General features: G+C 50.9%; 4 protein-coding genes across 4 annotated transcripts; 2 read left to right on the forward strand and 2 right to left on the reverse strand.

Moving 5' to 3' along the window:
- Positions 1–2391: 2391 nt before the first annotated feature.
- Positions 2392–6034, reverse strand: H6S33_004042 (uncharacterized protein; the record flags this gene model as incomplete). Its single annotated transcript, XM_044835406.1, has 5 exons — positions 2392–2777; positions 2855–3497; positions 3611–5236; positions 5262–5551; positions 5623–6034. The coding sequence occupies 5 exons, from the start codon at positions 6032–6034 to the stop codon at positions 2392–2394; spliced, it is 3357 nt and encodes a 1118-aa protein (XP_044691576.1).
- A 635-nt stretch (positions 6035–6669) lies between these two features.
- On the forward strand, positions 6670–8317 carry H6S33_004043 (uncharacterized protein; the record flags this gene model as incomplete). Its single annotated transcript, XM_044835407.1, has 6 exons — positions 6670–6778; positions 6860–6964; positions 7059–7184; positions 7274–7369; positions 7647–8056; positions 8108–8317. 6 exons carry the CDS (start codon positions 6670–6672, stop codon positions 8315–8317), a joined length of 1056 nt encoding a protein of 351 aa, XP_044691577.1.
- Positions 8318–14239: 5922 nt separating this feature from the next.
- Positions 14240–16258, reverse strand: H6S33_004044 (uncharacterized protein; the record flags this gene model as incomplete). Its single annotated transcript, XM_044835408.1, has 4 exons — positions 14240–15148; positions 15200–15906; positions 15979–16081; positions 16133–16258. The coding sequence occupies 4 exons, from the start codon at positions 16256–16258 to the stop codon at positions 14240–14242; spliced, it is 1845 nt and encodes a 614-aa protein (XP_044691578.1).
- Positions 16259–19630: 3372 nt separating this feature from the next.
- Positions 19631–21298, forward strand: H6S33_004045 (uncharacterized protein; the record flags this gene model as incomplete). Its single annotated transcript, XM_044835409.1, has 1 exon — positions 19631–21298. The coding sequence occupies one exon, from the start codon at positions 19631–19633 to the stop codon at positions 21296–21298; it is 1668 nt and encodes a 555-aa protein (XP_044691579.1).
- Positions 21299–25005: the final 3707 nt, after the last annotated feature.

Genomic DNA, 25005 nt, shown 5'->3' on the forward strand with positions numbered 1-25005 from the left:
GCTGTCTCAGGTCCCGTTTGGCCCTTCAACATCCATACTTTTGATTTTTTTTTTCTATCTCTCCCCAATCGCGGGATCGCATTAGCCATCCTACACTCAGCAAACCAAGAGATTGTGATGGGAGATATACTTTTTTTTATTTTTTTTTTTTATTTTTTCATCGGGCAGCTCCCCCCCGGGGAAGAGCCGCAAGCTTTGAAAACCTCTCAATAAAGAGAAGTACCTAAACATCCCTTGGATGTCTACAAGATCCGCCCGCCAGTCCGTGACCGTTGGGCTTCCAAAAAAAAGCCTGCAATGAAGCCGGCCTTTACTCTGTATCATAAAAAACCAGCAATGAAGCCAGCCTTCCTGTGTATCATAAAAAAACCAGCAATGAAGCCAGCCTTTCCTATATATCATAAAACAAGCCAGCAATGAAGCCGGCCTGCTGTCTAGCCCCTATAGCCCTCCCCCTCGGGTTGCTATAGCATACTAGTGTTTCGCACGTGCTGGGATGGTTCGTCCTGCATACATGGTTCGTCCTGCATACATGGTTCGTCCTGCATACATGGTTCGTCCTGCATACATGGTGTCTCTGTTGCTGCTTCTGCTTTGCTACTATAAACTCGATCCGTTGTGCCCCTGCCGGGTCACTTGGATTCTAGGCATTCCCTTAGGCTCCTGGGGGGGGGGGGCTGTTAGCATGGGGACTGGACTAGGGTTGACAGCGTAGCTAGCATGAAAATACAGGAACATAGAAACAAGAAGCAGATATGCAGGCAGGCAGATAGGTAGGCAGGTAGGTAGATAGGCAGGCAGGCAAGCAAACAGGTACACAGGCAAAGCGATCAAGAACAAAACATAAGAAACAGCGAAGCGGGGGATGAGGATCCAGGAGGATAATATGTGGTGGTTTGGGAGGGGGGTGGGGGATTATATACCTCGCCTTTGTTGTCTTTGGATGGTCTGCCGTAAAGGCTTGGCGGTGCTTCAGGCATCCAACGTACCCCCCCTGCGTATGTGATATGTACCGTGTTCACGTGTCCAGTCTGCGTTTGTCTGCTGGGAGAGGGGCTTTTTTTTTTTTTTTTTACAGGATCTAGATCTACATGATCTGCCCCTCTCCCAGTAGGTATGGTGGCTGCAGTGATATGGTTCAGCTAATCACCATCGAGTGCGATCTCATGACGCAGCTGAAACACCTGCTTTGTTTTTACGTACATGCGGTCTCTAGCTTACGACCTTGGGAATAGAAATAGTGGTGAATCTAGGATGGTGCGTTGGCCGTTCGGAGCGTGGGGGGACGGCGGGCGGTAAGTGGGTGTTTGATCATTGACCCTTTCTTGGCATCTATCCATTGAGGGCCAAGAGAGAAGCCAAGATTCTCCAAGCTGCTATTATATATGGGGCCAGCTCACAGGGAGCATGCGGGCTCGGAATTAATACACAGGCTCTATAGCTCTAGATCTAGCTATAGAATTAGAAAGGGCCCTAGCTACATAGCTACCCCGGGGGGCGCCGGCCCTACCCTGGTAAATACGCTCTAGTTATATAGAAAAGAGCGCTTCGAAGCTGGTAAGTACATGTATTTCCTATCGCCATAGGCCTATCGATCAATACATGTAGGCAAAGGGCAACGGCAAAACTGCTGCGGAGTGTTTCACGGTAACGGGTGGGCTGGAAGTGGGTGTTGGCGGTCATCAGGTTCGGCTCTGTATCAGATGGGGTGGGGTTGGTTTTGGCCTGGAATGAAAGGAAGGTGCGCATGTGGTGTGTACCACTGGTAGGGAAGTAAAGTAAAGCAAGCAGCAGCAGCAGCAGAGGCTGCATATCTTTCTGATATGTACCTACTGTCTCTGCACTTTTCGGATTTTTTTTTAAACCCTGACCCTGCATAGCAGCAACCTGCCCAAGGTTAAAGTAAAGGTCTGGCTCATTGAGTTTTTCTACAGCTGAAAGCTCTGGACCTCCCAATGGCCTAGGTAGCGGTATTGGGGGTACGGTTCCCGAGGTAGTCCAACTGGGTGACCCCGAGCCGGTTCGGCTCACTTCCTGGGCAGGAGGGTTATGTAAGACGTAGAGCTAGGCTTATAAACTTGTCTTGGGCCACTAGGTTTTTGTTTTTGTAACTCTGTGGAGTTTGGGGTGTGGAATTGATCTGTTTCTTGTGCTTTGCAGTAAGTACTGCATGTAAGTGCGGTGTATGCTGCGCTATATTGTTCTGCCAGCCATTTTCTAGTCCGATCTTCGTTTCCCCAGCCAGCCAGCCAGCCAGAATCATTACCAACACACATATACACCCGCATTGCAAAGAGAGAAAGAGAATCAAAGGTATTACTATAAAAAGGCCAACCACAACAAGAAAAAACAAGAAGCCCGAAAAAAAACAGGAACCAAAAAGAAGTCTATCTACTCCTCCTCCCCGTCCTCCTCCTCCTCCTCCTCCTGCTCCTCCTCCTCCTTCTCCTGCTCGCCCTCCTCATACCGCCCCTCCTCCTCCCTCCCATCCAACAATACAGTCGCCACCGTCCCCCCCCACTCGCTCCCTTCTCCCTCCTCATCATCCTCCGCGGGGGCAATAACAGTGTCCTCCGCTGCTGCAGCAAGATCACCGACTATCTTGCCGAGCGAGACTTCAAGCTTGTTCAGCGCGTTGCGCGACGGCGCGTCCACCGCGACGTTCTCTTCGATGGCGCGCGCGACGAGCTCGTAGAGGGTGCGGAGGCGCTCGGGGGTGGCGTCGGCGGGGATGTAGAGCTTGGCGAGGGTTGAGAGGAGGCATTTCTTCTCTTCGCCTGTTCATCCCGTGTTGTTAGTTTTCTTCTTCTGTTTTCTGTGGGGTTAGAGTTGGGGGGGAGGGGGTAGAACTCACGGCCACAGCCACCCGCAAACACCCTCTCCAGCATCTCCGCCGCCATAACCACCTGCACGTCGGGATCTACTATTTTTTCTGCGATGCCGCCCTTGCCCGCGCTCACGCCGCCGCCCACATTCTTCCTCGGATCCGTCCAGTCGGCGAGCTGCGCACACACCACGCCCAGCCCCACCATCTCCTCCTCCTCGCCCATGCCCTCGCGCATCACCACGAGCGCATGCAGGATGCCCACCACGCCGCGCGCCATGCGCCCCTGGTTCGCCGGCCGCGAGTGGCAGTACACGGGGAAGAAGTACGTCAGTATCTGCCTGAGCGCGTGGTTGTCGACCGTGGCCGGGTCGAAGTAGGCGACGACGAGGAACTTGAGCAGCTCGTCGTCTTGGATCACTTGCGCGAGCATGAGCTTGCAGACGACTTCGGCGGCCGTGGACTGCACGTCGGTGTGGTCGTCGAGTTTGAGCGCCTTTGCGAGCAGGCGGTAGAGGCTGCGTTGGTCGACGGCGCAGCTGGGGGAGGTGAAGAGGGTCGACCCGTGGATGGTGAGGATGTCGGAGATGATGTGGAGGGCGGAGATTTGGAGGGCTTCGTGGCCTTTGTTGAAGCAGTGGGCGAAGAGGGTGAGGTTTTCTTCGGCGAGGGTCTGCGGGTGTTAGTATGTCTGATATCTGAATAGAGGGGGTTATAGAGGAAGAGGGGGAGGGGGAGGCGGAGGCGGAGGGGGAGGGGGAGGTTTGATATTGGAAGAAAACTCACTCTGTCCAGCAGACACGACAGGCCCAGACAGTGCAGCCCGCGCTCCCGCACCGGCGCCTCGTGCGAGCGCACCGCCGGCACAATCAGGCCGTTCAGCATGCTCACCAGATGCGTGTTCTGCTTCAGGCTGCCCTCGACGTTCTCCAGCATGCACTGCGCAATGTGCAGGCACTTGAGGTTGATCATCATCTCCTTGATCGCGCGCGCCTCCTCCTCGTCCTCCTCGTCGTCGTCTTCAGCTTCCTCTTCTTCCTCGGCGTCGTCAACGTCCATCATGTCGACGTCCATCATGTCCGCGTCTTCGTCCTGCTGCTGCTGCTGCTGCTGGGAGGCCTTCTTCTTCTTCTTCTTCTTCCTGCTGTCCGCGGCCGCCTTCTTGCGCTTCTTCTCCGCGGTCTCGCGCTCCCGCTCCCGCTCCTTCTCCTTCCGCACGGTGATGCTCTCGTTCACGCCGTCCTCAATGTCGCTCTGCGCCGAGTGGAAGCTCTCCGACGCCGCATCGTCGCCCACCGTCTCGTCGCCCTCCTGCTGCTCGTCCTCGATGGCATCGTGCACCTCCGCAATGACCTCGAGGATCAGCATGCAGAAGTCGCCCTCGCCCATGCTCAGCTTGCCCAGGCACTCGACCACCAGCTTCGTCACGCCCTCCGTCAGCTGCGGGATGCTCAGGCTCTCGCGCAGCAGCGTGAACATCCTGCGCCGCCCAATCTCGTCGCCGTAGTCCGTCTTGAGCGCGATCATCAGCATCTGCTCGACGATGAACTCGAGCTCGCCGGCCTCCTCGTCCTCGGCCTCGACGGCCGCGATCAGCTTGTTGATGTAGCGCTGCAGCCAGAACGCCAGCTTTGTCACCTCGGGCATCTTCTCCTCCAGCTCTGCCGCTGCCCCACCTGCTCCGCCGCCCTCACCGCCGCCGCCGCCGCCGCCGCCGCCGCCGCCCCCGCTGCCTCCGCCGCTCTTGACATAGTCGTTGAACGACCTGGCCAGGAACGCGCTCTCGGCCGTCAGGTTCTCCCAAAACTCGTCATCCAGCACAACCTGCTCCACCACGTCCTTCCGCTCACTCCAGAACCCGCGCATCGCAACCTCCTTCACCCCGCCCTGCGACCCGTCCCCGACAACATCCAGCCTTTCCAGCACCGACAGCAGGTCCCCGCCCACGTCCTCGACCCACCGGTAATTAAACATCTTCCGCGCCGCCACACGCACGCTCTCGTCGCGGTCGTTCAGCCCCCACCGCAACAGCTTCTCCCGCATCCCGATCGACAGATGCCGGAAGTCCCCCAGCGTCGGCAGCAGCCGCGTAAACACGCTGCGCCGCGTCGCGCTGTCCACGTCGCGCGTGCGCGCGAGCAGATACGGCAGCGTGTGTGGCGTCGGCGAGACGTTGTAGAGGATGGTCCTGCGGACGTCCGCGCTGGGGTCCTTCTCGATCGCGTCGAGGAGCAGTGCGAGGGCGCCGCCGGGGGCGGGGGCGGCCGCAGCCGTCGATTCGTCCTCGCTGGCGCCGTCGTCGGCGTCCGTGCCGTCGACGCCCATCTCGAGGAGGCGGACGAGCGCCACGACGGCCTGCACGCGCACGGGGGCTTCGCGGTCCTTGAGGCGCTTGCTGAGCTCCGTGAGCGTCTTTGTGAAGATGCGCTTTTGAGACGGTGGAGAAGGCGGTGGGGAAGGGGGGGAGCGTGTTGGAGAGGAGGAGGGAGAGGAGCTGGGTTGTGCGGTAGCGGGCGGCCTTTTCTTTGCTGGAGAGGAGGGGGGTGAGGTGTTGGAGGAGGGCGAGGACGAAGCGGTGCGGGGGCTGCGGGGTGAAGGTGGCGGGGTCGAAGGGGGGTTCGTCGTCGTCGTCGGAGGAGGCGTCTTCTTCGGCGGGTGGGGGGTCGCCTTCTGCGCCGTCTGCGGCGGGGGTAGGTTTTGGTTTCTTGTTCTTGGGCTTCGGTTTATCTTCGCCCACAATATCAGCACTCCCTCACTCCTCGAACTCGCCCAGAACACAGATATCGCACAAAACATACCCTTCTCCAACAGCCCCCTCACAAACACATCCACAAACCTCAAACACCGGTCCGCCACCACCTCCCCCTTCTTCACCACCAGCACACGATCCAAGAAGCGGAAAAACTCCTTCACAAACGCCTTCTCGCCCCTCTGCCCCCCGCCACCCGGGACCGTAGCGCCGATGGCGCCAGTGCCGGCGATGCACTGCTCGTAGGTCGCGCGCAGCGTCACGGCCAGCTTGCGGTGGCCCGCGGTCGTCTTTTGCGCGCTGTCGAAGACGGTGGCCAGGGTCGTGGAGAGGGGTGTGTAGGGCGGGGGGGGCGAGGGGGGCGAGGGGGAGCGTGGGGGGGAGGCGGCGGGGGGCGTGGGGCGTGGGGCGCGTTTGCGGGGGGGGGCGCGCGGGGCGCGGGGGGGTTTGGCGGGGGGCATTGTAGTTGTGTGGTTATAGGAATTGGTGTGGGCGGTGGTTGGGGTTGTGGTTGTGGTTGTGGTTGTGGTTGTGGTTCTGTGTTTCTGTTTCTGTGTTTCTGTGTTGTGCTGTGCTGTGGGAGGTGAATAGAGACAGACGGGGTTGTCAAGGGTGTGTTTATCGAGCCCGGTGGCTGTGATTAGATGGGCGTTATCTTATCCGTATCTAATCTATCACCATCTAATCTGCGGTGTCTAATCTAATCTCCCCACCCCCAATCTAATCCATCGATGCCGCTCTCCACAATCTAATCTCCCGCTGTCGCCTCATGCAGGGCCCGCAAACACGCACACAACCTGCCGCCCACGCAAACACCAAACACGCCCAGCCAATCACAGCGCCGCTGATTGCGCTGCATGACACGATCTACGCCACCGCCACCACCACCACCACCACCCACTCCCGCGCCCGCGCCCGCCTACTTGCAAATTAAACCTGTGATCTTGAACACTCCACTCCTCCTCCCCTTCTCGCGTGCCCGCTTCTTCCCCTCTCTTTCTCTTCCACTGTACTCGTTTTCACTCCTCTTCTCTCGTCGTAATATAGTAGACATAGACCCCATAGACTCGACTGTACATACGCCCCACCCCACACAATGTTCCGCCTAGGTCTCCGCCGCGCCTACGCGACCGCCTCGGAGTGCGCCAGCCCCTACTGCGTAAAGGTGTCGAAGGCACAGCGCACCGTGAACGGCTTTGTCGGAGGTTCTTCCCCCCCTCTCTTGCCCTGTAGAGTGTAGGGTGTAGGGCGAAGGAGTGTGTACTGACGCCGCAAGTGTGATACAGCGATCGGAAACACGCCCTTGATCCGCCTCAACAGGGTAAGCGAGGAGACGGGATGCGACATCTATGGCAAGGCGGAGTTTATGAACCCGGGGGGGTCTGTCAAAGGTTCTCCTCTCTCTCTCTCCCTCTTCCTGCTCTTTTCTCTGCTGTGCTGTGCTGCTTGGGGTTGTGGTTGCTGACGCCGTGTGTTGTGTTGTAGACAGAGCCGCGCTGTACCTCGTCAAGGAGGCGGAAGAGAAGGGCCTTCTCGCGCCCGGCGGGACCGTCGTTGAGGGCACGGCGGGCAACACGGGGATTGGGCTGGCGCATGTGTGTCGCTCTAAAGGTCTGCTCTGCTCTGCCCTGCCCTGTTTTTTCCTGTTCTGCTGTGCTGTGCTGTGGGGGGAAGGTGCTGATTGTGCGGTGGGGGCGCAGGGTACAAGTGCGTCATCTATATGCCGGACACGCAGTCGCAGGGGAAGATTGATCTGCTGAGGTTGTTGGGCGCGGAGGTGTATCCGGTGCCGGCTGGTGAGTTTTGAGTTTTTTCTTTTTCTTTTCGTTGTTGTGGTGCGGGTGCGGGCGGTGGGTTTCTTCTTCTCTTCGTGGGCTTTGTGGGCGCGGGCCTGGTGTGCCTGAGTACTCTTGTAGAGCAGGTGTGAGTTCGCTACCCCCGACGCTCCCAGAGCTCGCGGGAGTCTACTCCATGCCCAGCACCACACTCCCGAAAGAAGAGACCGCACCCACCCCTATTCTCCCCTCTTCCGGCCACAGCTAACCCCCCCCCCCCCCCCTCTCCCCCCCCCAGTCGCCTTCGAGAACCCCCAAAACTACAACCACCAAGCCCAGCGCCACGCCGCCTCCCTCCCCAACGCCGTCTGGACCAACCAATTCGACAACACCGCCAACCGGCGCGCCCACATCGAGACCACCGGCCCGGAGATCTGGTCGCAGCTCGCTGGCCGCGTCGACGCCTTCACCTGCGCCACCGGCACCGGCGGCACCCTCGCCGGCGTCACCCGCTACCTCAAAGAAGTCTCGGACGGGCGCACCGAGTGCGTCCTCGCGGACCCGCCCGGCAGCGTGCTGCACAGCTACATCCAGTCCGGCGGGAAGCTGGTCGAGCGCTCAGGTTCGTCAATCACCGAGGGCATCGGCCAGGGGCGGGTTACGGATAACCTGCGGCCCGAGGTGAAGCTGCTGAACGGGAGCGTGAAGGTGAGTGATGAGAGCAGCGTGGAGATGGTGTATAGGCTGCTGGATGAGGAGGGGCTGTATATGGGTGCGAGTAGCGCGCTGAATGTGGTTGCGGCGGTGGAGGTGGCGAGGAGGATTGGGCCGGGGAAGACGGTGGCGACGGTGTTGTGTGATGGCGCGTATAGGTATGCGGATAGGCTGTTTAGTAGGTCGTGGTTGGAGGGGAAGGGGCTGTGGGGGGCGGTGCCGGAGCGGTTGAGGAAGTATGCCGTGCTGGCGTAGTGGGTGCTGGCGTAGTGGTGGTGGTGGGTGGGAGAAAAGGGGGGGGGGGGGGGACTGGATAGGATGGGGGTGACATCGTGTTGTGGAGCTCCAGGTGGGGAGAATGGCCGGTGGTAGAGCCAGTGTCAATAGCGGTAAACTAGCCAAACATAAGCAAGGTAGTGGGCCTGTTCCGTAACCCATCATGCGCAACACCGGATATCCTGCAGTGCGATCATTGGCCCTCTGAGAGGGTGATATATACCCAGTCCCTGCGCCCGTTTGTGCGGAGGCTCGTCCCGGGTTATGTGCGGTGCATGCAGTAGGTACTCTACTCGTAAATGCACTCCGTTCCCGCGCGCAGCTGTTATTGCATACATAGAAAAAAATGGCCAAGTCCGCGGTATGCAATAGCGGTCGTGTTCGGAAACCTGGGTGTGGGGTGTAACACCGCTGGGGGTAGATGATGGCCGAGTGATGGGCTGTGATGCAGGGTGGATAGTAATCCTTCCCTTTGTTTTCCGTCCTCTGGGGAATTGTGGGATTGCTACCGCCCCGGAGGAGATACTTGTAGAGCTGCATATAGCTCGGTCCCTAGGCTCCCATAGTCAATAGTGGATTCACCGAGAATAGGTAGCTAAAGCGAAAGCTGAACCTCCCGGCCATGGATGGCCTGTGGGTAAGGATTTAGGCACATAACTCTCTGAGTATGGAGGCGTGCATGGTGTGTTGTAAGTACATACCTACATACAGCGCCATCCGCCCATTTGCTATATTCCTGCCCCATGTTGAGTAGAGGTACCGATCCCGCGCACAGCACACCGGGCTCAGGTATTCCGGCATCGCGACCCTTGACGTTACACAGCGTCTGTTTATAGCCATGATCATCTGCCTTGGCACGCAAGGGGCGGGTTGCCTGACTGTTATAAAGACCACCTCACGTCACCTCACCTCACCTCGCCCCCCCCCCCCCCCCTTCCTCTCTTTCTTCTTCTTCTCCTTCTCCAGACACATGCACACCACACGCTCGTAACTGTTCTTTTTTTCTTTCTTTGTTTTGATTTTTTCTCTCTTTCTTTTTTTTTTTTTTTTTTCCCGTTTGGCGGCCAGGGGAAGTGGTGGTGAACTTAGCGGGAATGGTTCTGTTTGCTAACGCGATGGTTACAGGTGGTTGCTAGACTATCAATTCTGTAGAACCGTACTCAAACCCTCCTCCCTGGTCTAACCGGGTAGCTGGGTAATCATGGATAGGGATAATCCCTCACTGTCTCACAAGATTCTCAAGTCTCTCAAAGGGCGATATGCCTTCAGATTCTCAAGTCTCTCGACTCTAAGCACATGCTGCTCAAGCCTCACCGCTCAAGCAACTCTGCTCGAACTCCAAGCAACTCTGCTTTATTGACCATTGGTGTTAATATTTGACTTAGCTTGAATGGATCCGAACCTGCCTCACAGCAAGCTCCACGATCTACAAACGGAAACTGCCTCACAGCAAGTTCCACAACTACCTGCGAATAGCGGGCATTGAAAAGAAACATAACACTTGGACAGAAGATTTCTATCCTTTTTTTCTGAAAAGAAAAATGGATCAACATGGCACATACTGTTATACATGTGTAGCCAAATGCCGGATACTCCTCGGACAGAAGATTTCTATCCTTTTTTCTGAAAAAAAAAAAGGATCAACATGGCACATACTGTTATACATGTGTAGCCAAATGCCGGATACTCCTCGGATGGGCTTTTTTCGAATTGCGCGTCGATTCTTGGTATTTCCGTGAAAAGGTGTCCCCCCCGTGGCGCCCCCGAGAAAAATAAAAATAAAATATAAAAAAAAAAAAGTTAGTATTAAGCTAAGCACCTGCTCTGCTACCTCTTCCTAATCGATGGGTCAGACGGGATAACTAACCGATTTGTGGTGAACAGAAAAAAAAAATGCAAAGTATGGATGCCCCCTTCACCTCTGAAGCGGCAGCGATATTGTGTTCACGGATGTTGGTAGGTTTGCGATTTTTCCTTTGCTGTCTTTGTTCCCTGGCTGGCTGCCTCTCGTTTTTCGATGGTTGTGTGTGTCTGTGTGTGTGTGTGTGTGTGTGTGTGTGTTAGTGTGCGGGGGATGGGGCGCGATTCGGGGTAGATAGCTAAATTTATTACTGTTTGTGCTGGATGGATTCGAACGCATAGCAAGCTTGGCTCTTTGAAAATAAACTCTCTCTTAAACAATTTTTTCCTGGCAAACCACTCCAGAAACAAGAACCGCTAGCAATTTAAATTCATGATGGATGCGAGTGATAAGCTGTGACACAAGTTAACCCCCGCCAGGCTCCCGCATGCGCAGTAGGGTGGGGGGTACTTGTGTGAATATTTACTAGATATCAAAGGTGCTCTAAACATGTAATCATGAACACTTTTGTAAAGTGCCCGTACTTCTAAGGCCTACAGTATTGTAAGCCTTGTCCTATTTGAGAGTGTCGAACTAGCTCCGCCGGGGATACCGTGCGTAGAGTACAGGAGCTGTACCACACCGACGTGCTGCCAAATGTTAGCAATTCCAGCCACCTCTTAAGAAGCTGCATATGTACATAGCTTATCTCACTCACCGCCACTTGGAGATTTTCCGTAATATGTATACTAGCAGGATTCAAGGTCCCCCTTGGGGTTTCTGGCCCGTGGCTCTTGATACTTGGTCATCGATAGCTAGAGGTGTTGCTGGATTGACCGTGGGGATTTCATTGTGATGTATCTATTTTTTCCCAAAGGACAGTGTTTACTTCTTTCCCAAAGGACAATTTAGAGTTTTGCTAGCGTATACCATGTGGATTGCTGCACTAGACTAGTGAAAGTCATAAAAGCCCCCCCTTCGACTCCGGCCAATCCAATACATTCCATCCATCATATCTCCAACCATATAAATTGCCAGACCTTCCAATGGACCGCCATGAAAGGAATCCCCCTAAACCCTGACTATTGTTATAAGGCCTAGGCTTGACTTATTGAGTTTGCGCCGCTGTTGGGGATTTCTTTCAAGACACCAACCATTGTTGGTAGTCTACAGAGTAAACGGATTTACGTCCCTCACTAAAGTAAGATGTGTCTCCTCCAAGCAATCCTCCTTTAGCTCTTAGGAGATTGATATTGATAGTTATGGTGCCTCATAATGCGTACCAGTCTGGCCCCGGCCTAGACACACGATAGCCGCCTATAACAGTAGAGAACCGGGATTGCTAACGACTGGATCAAGCGTCGTTCAAGTCTACGGTTGCCAAGAAACAACTACAGGGCACAAACGATAAATATCCTCTTGGCAACCGTCTGAGAAAAGTGCAATTATGGTACCTTTATCAGCCCGGTCCGACCCGAATGGGACCCGGAAAAGCCTACTGGTTATTCTTTAGCTCTTGCGGTCATCATACCAACCACAAATTTATATAACATCAAGTTCATTGGAGCGATGGTTCTATCATACTGGTACGTGTAGTAGTGGTTTGCAGTACATGAGGTTTAGTCACACCGGAAAGAGTAGATGATAATGGCCACGCAGAAAGTAAGCCTTCGCCTTGCTGTTATGTTGGGGAATGTGTCAGCTACAACTAGCAGGATTACTTCGGTTACCAAGCAGAATGCGGTGACCTAAACTCTGTATATGCTATGCAAGATGTCTGATATTTTGATATCATCAGTACTTCAAAGCTTAGCACATTTACGACTTCATGGTACATACACAGTAGAACGTCTAGACCGGGGTTTACGCAACCATTGAGGTTATGAACCGGTTATGTACGATCTAGACATATTATGGACTTGTTCTGGGTAGCAGCTATACATATCGCGCGCTTACTCACGGTCTGGGGGCTCAACACGAGTGATCGCCCATGCACCACCACGTGCTTTCCTCCCAAGACCTCGACAATCGGGTCTGTTCCTATAATTTGGACCCCGTTCTTTGCAAAGCTTGCATCACAATTACGCCTACGGCTTTCCAGATGTATTTACAGCAGTCCAAATCTCAATATCTGAATCCCACCCACACTGACCGACCTGGCCGCCGCCGCGGATTTTGCTCGGCGACCGCAACGTCGATGAAAAAAAGAGGTCTAGACCTTCAAAAAGCAATAACAGATTGTAACTGTTACCGTTAACCAATTATGCAGGCTGCTAACTAACTGTCACAACCCCCCCCCCCCCCCCTTCACCTTCACTCCCACAAAAATTGTCAAAGCGTAGACAGCAGGATCTACTTTGCACCAAGGCTGAAGAACATGGATTCTTCCTTCACAACAGCGCTTACGTAAAATAGGGAATAGTTCCATACGTACGCACGGCGAGATAGCCTGGGTTACGAACGGGAGTAACCGTTCGAGGCTTCTGCAAAGAATAAAGAAGTAAAAACGAAGCGGGGGGTACGTGAGGTGGGTGAGGGAAGAGGAGGAGGAGCGAACACCGATTAATGGTGGGCTAGATTCACTGGTCTTGCATCAACCTACCAATTGCAAATGAGACTAGAATAACACGTGTGTTATCACATTGTGCCACGGTTCCGCGTTCAGGGGCAGTTTTTTTTTTTCCCGGAGTTCGGAGTACATGATGTCAGACGTCAATGTGGTGGATACCGAAGAACTCTGCATGCATCTATGCACATGTAGATGTGGTGCTGATACTCAAAGGAGAGAGGAATGTTGTTACTGACTGGACTCTTTAAGCATAAAAATTAAATTTCATGCCCTCTACGAAACACCTTTGTCGCACGCCAGCGTCACCCTCGAAATCTGCATCAACAGGGCAACGCCACGAGTGACAGGTCATGTTTCAAATGCCTCACCGCAGGAAATTCCCCTCGGTGGCCTGATATGTACATAAGGTCTAACAAAAAGAGTTGTTTTGTTGTTGTTGATTAATGATCCTCTTTAAGTAACCAAACTCACATTATAAAGTTATATCCAGAGTTGCAAAGTACTTATTTTCAAGAGAAACAAAGGCCCAGTGGAAAAGAAAAAGAAAAAGAAAAAAATGGAATAGGAACTGTAGTAATAAAAATATACTGGCCACAGTATATCCAAATAATGATGACTCCCGGCTCCCCATGCAACCCCCAATCCCGCCAGCCAGCCAGCAAATGTTCAATCACCAGTACACTCCCGCTCCATACAGAACCGAAAAGAAAGAAGGAGGAAAAAAAGACTTTTAAACTCTCCCCGAGTTACCCAACCAACCGACGCACCCCCCCTCCCGCAAGATATCCATAGAATGCAAATAAAAATATATGAAAAGAGAAAGAGGAAGAAAGGAAAAGGACAAACAAGTAGACATAATGATAAATTCAACCCACAATATTCACTCCCCTTTCCCACCCCATCCCCGCCAAAAAAATGCCCCCAGACAAAAATCCCAGAAAACCTATTCGATCGAGTTTGCCAAGATAAGAGAAAAAGTTCAAGGAAAACGACGAGCCCCCACCGGTATACCCCACCAAACCAACTACAAAGAATACAAAATAAAGACAAATTCCCATTCTAACCACTTTTTATATCCGCGCAACCCATGCCACTCCTTCCCGCAATGACAAGACATGAAATAGAAGGAATAAAAGGGGAGAAAAAATATATTCGTTTCCACATGGAGAATCTCCGGCCAGCATTTTATGATAGATATTTGTTTCCCTTTCTCTTTTGGATATAGAGAAAGGGAAGGGGAGGGAGAACTTGATAGAGAAAAGATACTCATTTTTTTTGTTTTTGTTTTTGCCTATAGCCACCAACACCACCCAAATGCCCAACCAACCGGTTTCGCTCGTTTGTTCGTTCCAGTACAGCCGTTTAATCCCGTTGTGAACAAATTAATTTTTGAGGAGGAATTCCCCATGTATCATCCCACTCGCACACCAACCCAACTCCAGATATTTCCGTTTAACCCACCCAATTCCCATTGTACAGACAGCCTTTTAATTTAAGCACCAGGAGACCTTCCCCCACCATTAATTTCCTTCCTTCTGGAATCATCAAGTCCAAGCCCGCCCAAGCCTCCCGAGAGGAAAGAAAACGCCGCATCATCATTGCCCATACCGCCATACATCCCGTTGGGTCCATTACCCCCGGCGGAGAAAGCCTGTTCAGCTCTTTGATCGAATGGTCCGGCTGAGCTTGGCCCGACTCCAGGGCCCATCGAAGTGTTGAGAGGTGGGAACGCACCGTTACCGCCACCAAGACCGGAGGGTAACCCAAAGTTACTCTGACCTCCAAACTGCTGGCCAGGGAAACCCCCACCTCCACTGAATTGTCCACCAACTGGTCCAGATCCGCCGCCCAGCCCCTGAGGACCGCCCAACCCTACTCCCCCATATGGCGAGGGTCCATCTATAGGCGAGGAAAATGCAGTGTCCGCAACTACTGCAGCTCCTGCGCGACTGGCCCCACACCTCAAACAGCTAACGTTTTTGGCAAAATTGTGGTAGCCGCATCCATCAGAGCCGCACTTCCAATCTCCTGCTCTGAAAGGAACCATCCCCCCACTATTCGGCATAGTCCTAGTTGGCAATCCATGGCCAGCACCGTGTCCCATTGATGGGGGTTGGGATGGGATTAGAGAGGTTTGCGGGTATCCTGAATAGCCATAGACATCGGGGTTAGGGCCAGCTGGAACCGCTGGGAAAGAGCAACGGAAACACGCGGTCCTGCGCTGGAAATTCGAAAAACCGCAAGATGGGCAGGTCCAATCACCCGGCCTTGGCCTGTTCTTACTAGGTGGGAAAGGTGTTAGGATTTCGGCAGCTCTGTCCAAGACCCTACTACTGCTGGGAGAGACTTCAATTGCCTTCTCATTAAGAGCGCGTCCATTCATGCACAGTGACTCGGCGGCCTACGAAAGTAAGCGTATGAAACGTTGAAAGTATGAGGTTTATGAAATTACCTCCTCGTGGGATGAGAATACGGCAAACCCAGTCCCGGTCGGCTTATGCTGATCAGGGGTCCTAAGAGTCCAAAATGCAATTGGACGCCCACCATACTGTGTAAACCAACTTTCCAACTCAGATTGTGTTGTATCATGGGGAAGCCCACTCATGTGAAGGACTTTACTCCGTTCGCTCAAAAAGGCCCTGACGTCTGCTCGTGCATCCATCGGCCTGGCTAAAACATCAGGGTGACCCTCTGGAGGTTGAGATTTCTTGATTAAACCACGAAGAACCCTTGCTAAGGTGATCGCCTCCTCCATAGCTCTACGGGGGGAGGCCGGAGCCAATGCCTGTAGGTGAAAGGGTAGGTTATGTTTTATGGGCGCTGAGGATTGAACGGGCTCAACTTCGAGAGCTGCACAGATATTTGCCAAGGATGAAGGTCCAAAGGGAAGTGATTCCGGGTGGTGAGATTGCCAACGGGTATATTCAGTACGAAGGTCAAAAGTCCGGGAATGTTGAAGATAGGGGGGCAGAACAACGGCTTTGTCTCTGGCCTCGCGGGGCAGCTGGACACGAAGATCCCAAGCATCCAATGTCACAAAAGTAAAATCTAGATGCTGCGCCATTAGGAATTCCTGGGCAAAAGAGTCGAATCGATTAACAGCATCTCTGAAAGAGCCGGCAGTCCGTACATGCTCCCAAGTCAGAGTGGTCAAGCTAGCTATATTACAGATAGGGCAATGTCAGCTCGGAAACATTGAGCCACGTTGAGCACCTGAGTTTGATATTATACAAGGGGATTTTTGATAAGTTGGAGGAAGGAAGGGGAGCTTCATACTGCACAGTGGGGTGATTGGAGTATTGACAGGTCTGACAAGAACGCTTTCCCTGTGAAGCTGGTGGCTCGTCAGTGGTAGGTTTCACGATCTGGAGACTCGGAAGCCAACCTCTTCCAGTGTTTTTGCATTGAGCAGAATCCAACCAATTTCGATTACTTCTGCAGAGTCTTTCGTGACATAAACTCCATGCTCATCACAAGTAGTGGCCACGTGAATAACCACGTAACGATCCATGGCTGAATGTTCTTACTGCTAGAGTACAAGATCGCAGGGTTGAAAGCTGTTTTAAGACTCGAAATATATTCGTGAATGAATCGTCTTCAGGCCTATATATGGGTATAGTGGGTTCCTTGAGGATTCCGTGGTTGCTACCGCTGAGATGATGACTGACTGTAGTGTGATACCGATAACCCAACAAAACTCGACTATGGAAAGACGAGTGAAGGGAATCAAGCAAGCTGTGTACGTAGGCGCAACGGATAGTCACAGAGGGTGATGAAGATAGCGAGGAGTAGAAGGAAGAGAGGGAGGAAGAAGGAAGGGTGGGAGGAGGGGGGGGTGGGATGGGCGATAGATACAGGGTAGGGAGGCGAAAATGCAGATGGGGGATGGGACGGATGACTGGTGGAGTTGTGGATGGGGTGGTGGTAGGTTAGATAGATAGTAGTACCAGTGTGGTAAGAGAGGTCGAAGCAGCAGATGCCAGTGCAGAAATTATGAGACGCTTCGGCCACGATGGACAGGCAGTAAAGGCAACGAGTTGAATAGAGGGGTTATTAGGTTTCTACCAACTATTCCACGTTGAGTTTCCCTTTTCTTACCTCTGTCTATGATGACTTTTCACCACTTTTTTTCTTCCTTACTTTGGTCCAATGATCTTCCTAATCGGATCTAGCTCGTCTCGGCCCACACGAGAGACAGAGGAGCCACAGAACAACGAAGTCACGAACAACATCAGCCCCTAAACCACATCCTCACAAACGCCATGCACAATTGGACCACGAGCTCAAGCATAACTTGAGGTCCCGTGCTCTTGCCGCGTTGCTAATGGTGCTTCTTTTGCTCTTCCTTCTCCTATTCTACACCGCCGTACCTGTATGTACCTGTTGTATTCTTTTTCACTAGTAATTCTATGTCCAACCAGGACACCCGTTCCGGTAACCCATCAACTTACCATAATAGTCCTACATGCATGCCCGTGTCTCAGATTGAACCCTCCCCCATCAGCATCATCGTCATCACCACCATTTGACCTTGCAGGAAGAGAGGAGAGACGACTTTCAACCCAATTTGTTTATTATATACCCTTTCATGCAGTGTGGCCATTATCTACTCCCCATTCAAAGCCCGTTTCAGACCAGGCTACATACTGAGTGGCAGTTGTCCAATCATGATTGATATATGAAGAGCCTCCTGCAATGACGTGAACGCCGAAACAAATTTTCGTTCTCTACAATCCAATGGGAATATAGTTGAACAAACAGACCATTCATTCATTGCTCTAGCTTCTCGCCATCACCATCGTGTTCATCACCAGATTAGAGTACTGGAGCCGAAGCCCTGGGCCCTTCTGAATCTGCTGCTTTTGAAGCGATGGTGGCAGGCCGAGCGGTAGATTCTCCCGCCACCTTCTATGGATCCTAAAATGCCCTTTCCGAGAGGAAAACCGAGGCGTTATTTGTGCAGAGAGCATTATGTACGTCCAATGTCATGTACATACCCGTGTCTGATACGTTTCTTACAGGGTATGTATTAGGTCAGTAATAGAGTAGGTACATACAAGTACAAGTAAAGTACATATGTAAATAGATACTTTGTATGTACTTGACACTGTCATCGTAGAGATAAATAAGAAGGGACCGGCGCGTCACGTCACCTGCCCTGCACCACTTGCACCTTGCAAGAAGAAAATAATATGCCGAAATTGATCAATTTTATTGGAGTTTTTGCTAAAACCCCTGATAAATTGAACCGGTGCTTAAGGCGGCTCCGAAATCTTTAAAGTTGGTTACTAGCTGGTGGTGATTGACCAACCCCTCGTCCGATAACGATAAAGGCTGCTTCGCAAAGAAGTCCAATCCCGACTGTCGGGCTAGTAGAGTAGCGGTGAGTCGGCAAGAACCAGGGTTTGGTTTCTCCGGCAATCATACCGAAAATCTGCAGAGGCATCTTTTTCGGTATGGCCCCGCAAGGACTGGTTATCTTATCGGCCACGAGAAATAACAGTGATCCCGGCCCCCAATTCGCTTCTTAAACTTCCGAAGCCACAACCGTTGATACCCCGATAATCCAGGCCCAAGTCCCGACCCAAGCCCGCAGAAAGGTATAAAACACAGAACTATTGTACCTTTTTTTGCTTCTCCGGTTCTTGTAAACATCCATGCCGTAGCTAGGTACATACGTGTATGTATGTAGTTTCTTGTTAGCGTACGAGGCATCGCACGCGTCCATTCCATGGGACGATGGATAAATAGATGTCCCATCGAAATCTCGAAGTATATCGATAACGGGGGTCTCTGATAGGTGTGTTGCGTGGTAAGTGGAGTTGTAACACAGCAATCCGCCTGAAGTGTAGAGTTACTCCGAAATCTGGGCGTTGCTGAGCAATGCGGTTTATGCAAACAAAGATTAAAGAATTCAAGAAACGGGGCCCAATATGAGGGGATCGATATCGATGTAAGGGCCTTAGAAGGAAGGGGGTGTTGGGGTCGTTTATGTCAATTGCCCTACATGAATACCCATCCAGAACATGCTTCCCCACATGAAGATCGCTAAGCTGCTGCAGTCTCGACCTGGCGGCCGTTACATATCCTTCCAGAATCTCATGTGGTTCATGGAACAAGGCTTAATAATAGCCACACGAATTTTGTAAAAAGGTTATTTTGGAGGTCTGCCAAAAGCCGGCAAGATATCTAAATTTATTTGAGAACAAAGACCGGCTGGCCGCTTCTTGCTGCTGAGGTAATGAAGTCTAGCCAAATTCGCTTAGCAGAGACAGGAGGAGGCGAAGGTGGCATTCGGTGAGACTTACCGAGAAGCCATTTAGCGAGTTGACGTCAAGCTAACAGCTAGCATCTACTTTGTATTCATGTTGAAATCTCAATAAGGTTGAGAGCTGCAAGTGTTGGCGGCTCTACTCTCTACCCTGAAGTGAGAACTAGAAGAGAGAAGGGCACCACTGACTGCCTAGAGAGATTAACAAGGGAGAAGTCGCACCAGTTAATGTTTTCTAGCTGTTGTGCTAGGGACGCTTGATATTGTTGTAAGCGCAGTCCCCTCCTTCGTCCAATCCCTCCCACCCCCCAGAGCTCATCCCAGACTGATAATCACCATCTAGGCAAGTGCCAGACGGTGGTGCTGCTAACAAATCTATTTACATACGATCTTCCATTCACGCTGTATTCATCAAACAGTACCTCCCCTCATGCCCTCGTTCCCTCTTTAAACATCTCTCCTTCCCCCTCATCTTCGGAAGCTTCCTCATCTCAATTCTGGCATTCGCTACACCTGCAGCGTCTATTTCACGGTCCATCCTTAAATCACTCTTTGTCTTCACTTCTCATCATCGATCCCTACGAGTCTAGTTTTCTCTTCTGTCTCTCCACAATGAAGTCCGAGCGTAACAGAGGCCGATCGCCATCGGGCGAGACAAACTTCTTCAAACGCCTCTTGGTGATGCTCAAGCCTCAAAAATCGCGTCAGCGACATGGGCATTCTCAATCAGTCCCAAATACTCTTGCTCCTCCAGCTTACTCGAGCAATTATGCTGCATCGTCTACATCACTCTATTATAATCGTGGTGGTGCTATGAAACAAACATCTCTTGCTGCAAGGCCGCCCCCAGAGGTGTTGCTCGCTATATTTTCTTACATCTGCCCGCATGCCCTTGACTACACCTACGAATCTGCAGAAGATAGCGTTACCGAGACTGGATGCATGCTCTGCAACATGCGGGACCTTGCGCGAGTAGGTCTCGTCTGCAAGGAATGGCATCGAGCGGCTCAGCTACTGCAGTACCGCAGCATTCGACTCGACAGTGTCCATTACTGTGGGATGGAGGGCGAGCTTTCGGAGAGGCGCAAAAGGAGTTCATTTTTCCAGAAGCAGAGTTCCCCGCTGGAAATTCCCGAGCAACGAATGCGATTGTTGTACCGAACATTCCAGGAGAGCGAGTCGATCCCAGCATTGGTGTGGCTACTGAAGCTTCCTTACATGACACGGGAAACGTGCAAGCAGGACTTGGCTCGACTTGTGTCTCTGCTACCGAATCTGCGTTATGTTGATCTACCCGACGGTATCTATTCTGACGATTCTTCATGTGCATCATTGAAGGCCATCCTTTACACAAGGTGCTCTGACCTACGCAAAATGACCTGGATGCCTGGATCCGAGAAGAACTTTGTGGATTTGTGGTATGAACCACCGTGGGTATCACTCGAAGTAGTTGAGTTATCGAACATGAAAATCGAAAATGGAGATTTGGTGCAGGCTCTCTCATCAATGCCGTATTTAAGACATCTTAAATTGAAAGATATGCAGTGGGCCACTGACGAAGTCTTTGACCCGGCATTTGAATTCGGTCAGTTCCGGGCCATCAAAAGCCTGGAACTAGAAGGGAGCACCAATATCACTATTGACGGCTTATGCACATACCTCTCTCGACCTGAAGTTCAAAAAACCCTCGAATCCCTTACCCTCACAAACACCTCGATCCCTGTCCACCTCATCTATCGTATTTTACCTTTGGCAACATCCCTCACATCCCTCTCGGTCAATCAAACTATTTCTCGAGTTATCCCTAGAGCCGAAGTTCAACTACTCTCATCGTCAACGCTTACTCACCTCTCTTACGAGATCATCGGTGAGGATACCAGGTTGACTAGGCCAGCCCCGAGTTACTATGCATACCTTTCCGAATCACTATGGGCCGGCGCTCTTCCCTCGCTCACAGACCTCTATGTCCGCGAGATGTCCTTCCACAAGCGTCTCCAAAACGAGCCTAATGGTGCCAACGCCGGTGTCTTTGCGGCGGGCGGATGGACGCAGAAAATGACTGTTTTCGAAAAGAATCTCGATCATATGAACTGGACAAAGTACAGGGTCGGCGCACTCGGTAATGGAAAACTCCTTGTCAGTCCAATATACGAGAGGCCCACGACCTCGGCCTTCAATTCAGACTTCGAAACCGAAAATAGGGCAAGCCTATTGACCGTCCCTGGTTCCAACATGGGAATCAAAGAAAAGAGGTCAAGCAGACAGGATCTGTGGAGATGATGCCCCGGTTCCCTTTAATCTTACCCATCTTTACTCTATTTCTTTTTACTTTTTCATATCATTGGAGTAGTTGGGCCTTTCATCTGGGAGTTATCTTTTTCCTCAACATTTTCGCCATTGATATCATTGTTGTCAGGAAAGGTTTTTTTTTTTTGATGCATTTTATGTATTGATTTGTGGGGTGTTTTTGAACCTCTAAATATCATTAATCATTCCTATCTCGCTCCTCTGCTGTGTTTCAAACACAGACATATACCATCACTCGTTGTTTCCGGCATCTGGGGATCTGGCGCGTTTTGTTTCTTTTACCTATGTAGCTGTCGTTACGCATTCGATATTCATTTTGTATAAATTTAGCGTATCAGGTACTGATATAATTCATAGTCAACGTTAACTCGGTATTCACTCACATTATGCGAATTTGAAACCAACTAGCCTGATAATCTGTCAATGATCAATACTTAACTTGAAGTACATTTACCTATTCAATCATTCAACTGAAAGAGGTGACATGTTAATTACTGTGAGACTTTTAAAATAGATAATATTAAATGAAAGGGAAAAACTCCTGAAACAGCGCATTATTGGTTATTATCCGGGGGGGAAACTCTTGCCCCGCCGCGTTCACAACACGCACGGATATTTATTTAATTTAGGCCAACATGTTTTCCCCTTAAGCTTGGTGGTACGGGGCAACAATTTTCTATGTCACCATGCCTTACGGGTAGGTCCGCAGCGGCACGGGAACAAATCGTCAAAACAATAAATTGACCGTATTGCATCCGAAAAGGCGAGGGAGGCATGGGATGAAAAGCAGTGGTTTGTTTCATGAGATGCAGAAAGCCGGAGTCTTCAAGCGGGGGGAAGAGCCCAGTGGTACAATAAGTCCTTGGCTTGCGGCGCGGTTCCGATGCCTAGTCTATTCCATCGGGGTTCCGAAAACCGTCATTTTGAAGGTGCCTGCCTACATATAAATATGCAAAATATTGTTCGTCAGCAACTTCGGCGTTTAAAAAGTATCATTTACCTAAGGGGCAAACCTGGTTTTTGGTAATTTTGTCTTGCGCGATACGCTCCGCCGGAGTATCGATGAGCATGAAGTGTTCACGGGTTCTTGCAGCACAGTACCTACATGTCGGTATGTACACTACATACATGTACAGCAGATGGTTGCTCTCATTCCATGCAGCTACCATTTTTTGCTTTGTTGGGTAAGTAAATACTATCTATGTATTCCCAACGAAATACACTACCTCTGTGGTAGGCTATGTGAAACTCGAACGATGGATATGATTTCTACTGGCAGGGCATGGTTATTATTTACCTTCAGGAAGTAGGCACATAACCGCCATCGCTTGCAAGGAAGGAAACGCCATGGAGATCGATAAACGAGGAATCTAGGAAATGATCGTCAAGTTTCAGATAGGGTTAGGGTAATGTGTGGGCTTCCCTGCTTATCCTGAGTCTATTTTTATTGTTGCCCCTCTACCTGCGAGTAAAAGATGTTTTCTGATAACAAGTTTGGTTTGAGGATCGATCGGCCTGTTTTGTTTCGGCCATGTGGCAGGAAGATGTTTCTTTTGGGCGATGACTGAGATATCAAGGGGGGTTTTTTTTTGGTCCTGTCATGTATGTACCTCGATAGGTACGTGACCGTACGTCAAGGTACTTGCCAAGCCCTTTTGAACCACTATCAACCAACCAACCAACTGGCATTCCTTTAGAAGTTCGTCGGCCCTGTCTAGACTGCCATTGAAAAACTTCTCCGATTGCGAGTCTCCCTGATGGATAAACACATTTTTTCGCTGCATCGTCGTTGTTCATTCACTGGCGAAGTGAGTAACAATGAATAAGCACGTATTCTACTATGATACAGTCATCGTAGTACCTATTACCAGCGAAGTGACGGTTTTTTTCTTCTCTCTTTCATGCGCTAAGAATAATATGTGGCTACCCATTGGGCCTCGATGCTGTATCTACTGAGGCAATTTATGCAGAATCAAGTCAGACTTCAGAAATAATTTGTCCAACGTCCAACGTCCGCCTCGAAGTCTTTGGAGGAATAAGACTGTGAAAAGTAAGATGCCGGTTTTTAAGGGGACTCTAGCTGCCGTGCAATAATTTACTCTCATATGGATTAATTTTCAATTGGAAATACTTAAAAGTGCAAAAGTTCTTTCATGGTCAACGAAGGGGTTTTTTTCTTTTATTTCTGAGACATATAATTGGTCAGGTTCCTCTTTCCTCTTTAGTATTCTCTAGTTTTTTTTGTTGTTTACGCCCTGAGCGCTGACCGGCCAGTCATATGAAGATTGGCAGAGGACATATCGTACTTTCTGCAATTGGCTAACGAAATAAATTTTGGGGATGTAAAAATTCTGCCAAAGCTGCAGTAGCAAGATCACAACCAGACCAGACTGGGATCACGCATATGTGCTCTACTACTGCGGAAGAAAGTTTCCAATCCAGTAGAAGGGTCTATTACGTACATACGTACCGGGTGGATGAGCTTGTGGCTTATGTAAGAGCCAAGCGTTGCGAACCGAGTGCTTAGCTGTGATAGAGCTTGATATTGACGTCGGGTCTTTTGACGTCGTTCAACTCCAATACATCCTAGAACGCAGGCCGGAATTTTTTTCAACGAGCGACTCCCACTTCGTTTTTACGTCAACCCGGGAGATTGGCATTCTCGATTTCAGCTGAAGCTATATCATGCAGCCATATAAATGTGGTATTACAATTGAGCCTAGACGCAGGCCATATGGGTAGGCTTGAATAGGACGAAAGCTACGTATTGAGGATCTTCATACATCCCCAGCCGTTTTTGTTACCGGGCGAACACAGCATAAGCATATTTGCCAAGCGACTTACCTCTAGATGTCTTAGAACCACACAACCAAAATCAGTAATCACCACACATTGCAATGATAATTTCTGAAGTTGTTGATAAATCCTTTTCCGGGGGGCAAAATCGATCGGTGGAGGTGCCGGTGGTTGGGCATTCAACGAACCAGAATTGCCAATGCAACGGAATAAACCACAAAAACAACACCGACCGTCCTTGCAGATCCAGCGCTAAAAATCTTTACCAGTGCCTGGAACTTCTATATACCGTTTCCCTGAGTGATCACGAGTACTCTATCCCTGCGGCAGTCTGTCGAAGTGTCACCTGGGTCGGAGAAGGAGAATTTGCCGCGCCTGTTAATGTGGCGATGGTTATGCGCGCAGGGCGGATCTATACATCATCTCTTCTTCCTTGTTATCTTGATGTGGCGTAATGATTAGTAGTTCGATCATAATTCCCCCTTAATCGTACTTCATTGGCGTGCTAATTGATATATTAGCTCCATCTCCCGACTTTCGATCCTACAGGCCAAGGGTATAAATCCCTTAAACAGACCAGACACCTTGAGAGAATTAAGATGCATGTTTGGTCTCTGATGAGCATGAGTATCACCCTAACTTTTGTTACTGTGGGGTCCCGTATATGCATGCCATCAATGGCGATTCGTTCATCAGATAGGTTTTAAGTTGCCAAGAACCTATATAACCTGCATATAACCTGCAGCAAGCATAAATAACACTGAGGCGCACTGTTCAGCTAACCAATAAAAGAGGTCCATTCACGCCTTAACGTTTTAACTACTTGTAGAAATTGTGGCTTTATGCGGTGAAAAAAACCCTTGCTTTTATGCAAGTGTGGCCTG

Source organism: Morchella sextelata, assembly GCF_020137385.1.
Source record: "Morchella sextelata strain SCLS chromosome Unknown scls_16, whole genome shotgun sequence".
Classification (NCBI taxonomy): Eukaryota; Fungi; Ascomycota; class Pezizomycetes; order Pezizales; family Morchellaceae; genus Morchella; species Morchella sextelata.